This window comes from Mastigoproctus giganteus, chromosome 3 (assembly GCF_048544385.1).
Source record: "Mastigoproctus giganteus isolate SK-2022 chromosome 3, ASM4854438v1, whole genome shotgun sequence".
Lineage (NCBI taxonomy): Eukaryota > Metazoa > Arthropoda > Arachnida > Uropygi > Thelyphonidae > Mastigoproctus > Mastigoproctus giganteus.
In genome coordinates this window covers 254588109-254594676 of record NC_143577.1, presented here as the reverse complement: position 1 = coordinate 254594676, position 6568 = coordinate 254588109, and the positions used below count along the sequence as shown (strand labels likewise).

The 6568-nt window shown below is 36.7% G+C and overlaps 1 protein-coding gene across 2 annotated transcripts in view; it reads right to left on the bottom strand.

The window, feature by feature from the left end:
• Positions 1–414: 414 nt before the first annotated feature.
• psidin (phagocyte signaling impaired) overlaps positions 415–6568 on the bottom strand; it is a 513704-nt gene continuing 507550 nt past the window's right edge. For both annotated transcript variants that reach the window (XM_090371034.1, XM_090371035.1), the window contains one exon: positions 415–861. In XM_090371034.1, the coding sequence (XP_090227160.1) occupies positions 739–861 (123 nt within the window). In that variant the 3' untranslated portion in view covers positions 415–738. The remainder of the gene's footprint in view (positions 862–6568) is intronic.

Below are 6568 nucleotides of genomic sequence, written 5' to 3'. Positions count from 1 at the left end.
TTATTTTTTCCTGTAAAAAACTGTTTACTAGGTTTAAATAATATGCATTCTTTTCAAACAATGCATACAAAATGTTTGCACCAGTTAAAGAACATGGTGAGTTACAATATATATATATGTGTGGATGTGTATGTATGTGTATATATATCTTACCTATTTGTTGAAAATAGCTTAAGCAAAAGTACACTCTTTGGTGTTTAATCAAGTCCTTTGTCAATTCAGTAAAACAAATGATTATCGACATAATGCCAATAAACAAGTTCTCATTTTTCCCCCTTCTTTTAAATATACAGTTCATAAGAGTTTATAATTTCTTCAGGAAAGTGAAATTCACAAATCAACACTTTTCCATAAAAATATTAAAAGTAATTTGTTTTCTAAAAACATACCGAAGTTATCCACTCGTCGTGTCCATTTGTTTTCACATTTATTTATTCACATGGCACCCAACTTACAAATGAAAGTCATTTCCTCAATAGTTAACATAATGAGTCACAGCTTTAAGTCTGGTGTTGGGTCTTTGTTATATATCAAAATTTATATATATGTTATTTCCTCTTTCAGGGCTTGAACACAGACATACTGAACTTTTTCTGGGCATAGAGTGTTCTTCACTTTACACTGAATCATCTTTTTAACATCTAGGAGAAATATTCTATTCACACTCACTGGTTCCTTTCCATTTCAATGGTAAAAAATACAGTTTTTCCTTTAGTAATGGAAATAAAATGTAATGTATCACCATTTCAAGGCTTGTATATATTTTACTTTGTTCTGTAACAGATCACTCAACTCTTTTGTTGACTGCTGATAGCTTTTTTCCACTTTATCAGTTATGTGTTTCATTGTGTCTTCACATTCCTAAAACAAAACAGAAAAATTTATTATTATTCTTAAAACTAAGTATGAATCAATAAAATATAAATTTTAAGCAATTAGCATTAGTAGAGGCATTTGATGCAAGAAAGCAAGCTTATGCAGCATCAGCCAAAAAAAAAAAAAAAAAAAAAAAACCCACTTCCACTTCACCCCTCTGTTCGTTCAAAATACCTGTCCAGCTGAGCCTTAAACTTATTTAGGCTATCAACCTCCACCACAAGGGATGGAAGTCTGTTCCACCAACCAACCACCCGCTGGCTAAAGGCAAATTTCCGCACGTCTATCCTACATCTGTCTTTCCTCAATTTGAATTTATGCCCTCTCAGGTGATTTTTCTGAGCTAGAGGAAGAATCCCATCAGCATTGAGCATGCTTAAACCATTCAAGGCTTTATACACCTCTATCAGATCACCTCGCTGGTGCCTAGTCTCCAGACACTGTAATTTGCAAAACTTAAGCCTTTCTTCATAAGAGCACCCCTTTGTTCCATTCACTAATCTTGTTGCCCTTCTCTGTACTCGTTCCAGCAGCTCTACATCCTTGAAATGAGGCCTCCAGACCTGTATACAGTACTCTAGGTGTGGCCTGACCATCGCCTTATACAATGGAATAATCACCTCCTTATCCCTGCTGGAAAAATTCCTGTATATCATTGACAATACTCCATGAGCTACTCTTGCAGCCCGTCTGCACTGCTCAGAGAACTTCATATCTGCCTGCACAACCACCCCCAAGTCCCTTTCATTCTCTACCACTGTCAGTGTAGTACCACAGAGTTGATACGTTGCTCTGGGGTTGCTGTTTCCCATGTGTAGTACTTTACATTTGTCAATGTTAAACTTCATTTGCCACCTCTCAGCCCATCTGCTCAACCTTTCCAGATCCTGTTGCAGCAGCATAGCGTCAGTAGTGTCCTTGACAACCCTGCCAACCTTTGTATCGTCTGCAAACTTGGACATTAAGCCAGATATACCATCATCAATATCATAAATATTAGTATTTCAAGGAGTACTCAAAAGATTTTAAACTTCCTGCAGTTTAGCAGAAATATTTTAGCTGGCATTAAAGGATAAGCAACATTATATAGCACCTCCTTCATGGAAATAAATCTATACACATAAAAAGCTTATTATCCAGAATTTAATGAACCTGACAGAAGAAAGTTAATCAATCAAAAGTCATATTTTGATCAATACACTTATATTAAACAATTTAGGGGGAAAGTTTCCTTTATACATGTATTGATCAAAATATGACTTTTGATTGATTAACTTTCTTCTACTTAATGCATTTATTTCGTATTATGAAAGCACTTTGTCATGGGTTCTTAATGGTATTGCATTACTCCAACAGAGAAGTATATTTCTATTTAAAGTGTACGTCACTATCCAGCCACGGTTTCAAACCCTGATCTAAGGTCTCCTCAGTGAGAGACACAAAATCAGAGTTGAAAACATGACATCAAACTGGGCCTGACCTCATTATATACTTGGCAATGAGCAGCAAACCTAGTGTATTTGCTGCTATTATGTATAGGTCGAAGGATGAAAAGACAGATGAAGAAAGATTATTAAAGAAAACAGAAAGAATAAATGAGGAAGAGAATTGAAATTACTTCAGTGAGTTTTTAAGAGAGTGGGAGAATTACTAATGCCAATTTGGAAGAGCAGTGCCCATGGATGTATCTACAGAAAGGGCTTGCAGTAAAAACTGAACGTCATCAGACAGAAATTGGAGAGACTTTGTGAGATGTGTGATTAATTAACCTGACTGTCTTCTTTTTAATAGAGTGAAGAAGCTTGAGAGGGACTTTGGAGCACCACCCCAGAAGAAATATTTGTGATGTGCATATGCAGAGAGAGAGAGAGAGAGAAGTCAGGGTAATCTCTAAGAGAGATATGTGATCGTGTCCAGTAATCTGAGTGTCATTGAATATAAGCATGGGAACAGTAGACTCCTTTTTAAATTAACCAAGTTATCTTTGTGCCATAGGAGAATTATCTGGAGATTAGCATTTAAGGAATTGATGGTAAATATTCAAGAACCCACCAAGGTAGAGTTGGAGAAAGAAATGAAGCTTGGTGAACAGCAGCATTACTGAGGAAGTTAGACAGAAAATCATCAACTACCAACCACAAAGAGTAGACAGAGAGAAAACTTGGATAGCCAATTGCAAAAAACAGTCTGCAATCCATAAGATGTGAAAAATGTGAACAAAAGCCTTAGAAACATCAAGAACAACTGCTTAACTTTCAGCAAACTTTTCCACTGAAATTTTTCGTCTGTGGACAAATCCGTTAATTGCCAACTGCTAAACTATCTCAAAACATCTCGTCTATTCTTATATCACCCATGGATTGCCATTGACAAAATCCATATTGACAATCACTGATTAGACGAGATGTTTTGAGATAGTTTAGGAGTTGGCAATTAACGGATTTTTCCATTACTTTGGAAAGAGTGGAGGTACGTTTAATGGGGTGATAAGTGGAAGAGAGGTATTTGTCATCCTTTTTAGGAACCGGATGGATATGAGCAAACATCCAGGCAGAGAAAAATACCAGTGGAATAAGAAAGTGTAAAAAGGCGACACAAAAGAGTAGCAGAAGCACAGCTTTTGAGAACAAGTGGAGAAATGTAAAGACCTGGAGCTTTCCTGGCATCAAGACTGTCCAGAGTTCTTCTTCTAATTTCCTTCTGTCAGAAGATGATGGAAGGCAATGAATGTACTCCTTGTAATAACTACCTTGGTAAACCACCTTCTGTCATACATTGGGTATTGGTCTTTAAGTGAAGATGCAAAGGAATCAACTGGTTGTTACATGTGGGAATACTGATGTCAAGTTGTGGCCTCTATATAGTCTAGCATTCTGGTCTCCTGCCAAGGAGACCAGAATGCTAGACTATCATTTGAACAAGAAACAAGTTTTCTACACTCTTAGACTGTTAAAAATTGGGTTTCAGCTGATTAATAACTGTTTTAAAATTGTTTCAAGCTTTACTGTATGCAGAAAATGTAGTGAGGCTCTACTGGAGAAGATCACATCGCCAAGTTGTGACCTGAAGCGCATAGAGGATCATTAACACTGACTGTGTATTTTGAAGGGTTGTTGGTGAGAAAAAGATTGTGGGTGTTGGGTGTGTGATTAGGATTGTTTGATATTTGTTATGTAAATGAACATGCTGTTCATTTACATAACAAATATCAATTTCCAATTATTAATGAGTCATTAGTAATTGGAAAAGCTTTGCATCTCAATCAGCCGGGTATGTGTATCTAAAAAACTGAAGCTAACTGGAGCAATTAACATTAAAATCACCAAAGAAAATTACCTCACTATAAGTAAAGTTAGATTGGAGAAAGCAGAGTTTCAAAGAAGAGAAGTCAAAGAGACTTTTAGCCAAAGGAGATCAAAAAAGAGGAAATTCCAAATTAGTAATTCTCTCTCACAGGGAACATCGGAGCAGACATCATAATACCACCTTTAAATTGAAAGGAATCATAGAGTGAATAGATAGGGTAACTGAGATTAGTAGTAGTTGTGGCAACAGATAATTGAGATTGTCAGAAAACATAAGTGGGTGCTATATTGTAAAATGAATGAGTGTTTTTGAGAATTCGATTTTTTTGCAGATAAGTTTGTTCTACTGGTGTGACTATTTATGATGCATTTACAGTAAATAAAGTAAAAGTAAAAAATAAAGTCATGTAAGAATTAATGAAATTTTTGAATATGATGTAAAGCAGCAAGAATATGCCCAGCTCCTTGATATAATATGGTCTTGACAATGGTCTGCTGACGAGGCTAGTAGGGGCCAGTCGTGTTCAAAGCCGCTAAGTGGATTTTTCTTATTTATTGATTTGAAATTATTGTTTTTCTAAAACTTTTGATTTAAATTTAGTGGTATAGCATTATTTTGTGATATTTCTGATTAATCTGGTGTATTTATTCTTTACTCGGCCTTGTAATTGCATAAAGTATCGGTAAGGGTATCAAATCCACGTGTTACAACTCCGCTGAACGAGAAGTTTTTTTAGCCATATTTAGCCGCTTATTGAATATTTTTTACATCAAATTATTTTTTTGTAAGTAGCTTATAGACCTAGTAAGGATCGTTAGTTTATTCTGAATTGAGACAGCGAGATTTGAAAGTTAATTAATACTTAAGTGTCCATAGATTACCGTTCGTAATTTCCCGCCTTTTGTCTTTGTCATATGATCGTTATATATCGAACGTAGTAGCTTTAGTATAGTATAGGTTATAATATTTTCAGCGATTGGTAAAATCTATTAAACTTGTTGAACTTCGTTGGCATTTAAATTGCACTTTTAACTAAATACATATACCGACTTAGATTACAAACGTAACATAATTAATTAATACATAATCTAGACAGGATCATCTAGACAAGACTGCAGCAATAATTCAGACACAGCATGGGTTTGTTAAGGGAAAGTCTTGTCTGACAAATTTGATTGGTTATTATGATGTGGTCACAAAGGAACTGGATGCAAAAAATAATTTTGATATCATATACTTGGATTTCAGGAAAGCTTTTGACACTGTGCGCATGGAAGACTACTGTACAAATTGGAGCAGAATGGTATTAAGGGTAAGTTGCTGCAATGGATAAAAGGATGGTTAAGTGGGAGAAGACAGAGGGTGGTAATCAATGGGTGCTGCTCTTCGTGGACTAATGTTATTAGTGGAGTCCCACAGGGTTCGGTGTTGGGGCCACTGTTGTTTTGTATATTTATCAATGATATTGATGAAGGTATATCAGGCTTAATGTCGAAGTTTGCAGATGACACGAAGGTTGGCAGGGTTGTTAATGACAGTAATGGCAGTGTGCTACTGCAACAGGATCTAGATAATTTGGGCAGATGGGCTAAGAAGTGGCAACTGAAGTTTAACCTTGACAAATGCAAAGTACTGCATATGGGTAGAAGTAACCCCAGAGAAACGTACCAACTGTGTGGTACTACACTTAAGGTGGTAGAAAATGAAAAAGACCTGGGAGTAATTGTGCAGTCAGATATGAAGTTTTCTGAGCAATGTAGACAGGCTGCTAGGGCAGGTCATGGGGTTTTGTCAATGATATATAGGAATTTTGCTAGCAGGGAAAAGGAGGTGATTGTCCCTCTGTATAAGGCAATGGTCAGGCCACGTCTTGAGTACTGCGTACAGGTCTGGAGGCCTCATTTTAGGAAGGATGTAGATTTGCTTGAGCGTGTACAGAGAAGAGCAACACGATTGGTGAGGGGAATGAAGGGATCCTCTTACCAAGAGAGGCTTAAGTTCTGCAAATTGCAGTGGCTGGAGACTAGGCACCTGCGCGGTGATCTGATTGAGGTCTATAAGGCCTTGAATGGGTTGAGCACGCTGAATTCTGATGGGATCCTCCCACTTGTTCAGAATACGAACCTACGGGGACATAAGTTCAAATTAAGAAAGGATAGATGTAGAATAGATGTGCGGAAATTTGCCTTTAGCCAGCGGGTTGTTAATTGCTGGAACAAACTTCCATCTGTCGTTGTGGAAGTTGATAGGTTAAATAAATTTAAGGAGGAACTGGACAGGCAATTGGAGGGTATGGTGTGATTTTTTTTTTTTTTTTTTTTTTTTTTTGGCTGATGCTGCATAAGCTCCTACACTGCTTTCTTGCATCAAGTGCCACTACTACTAC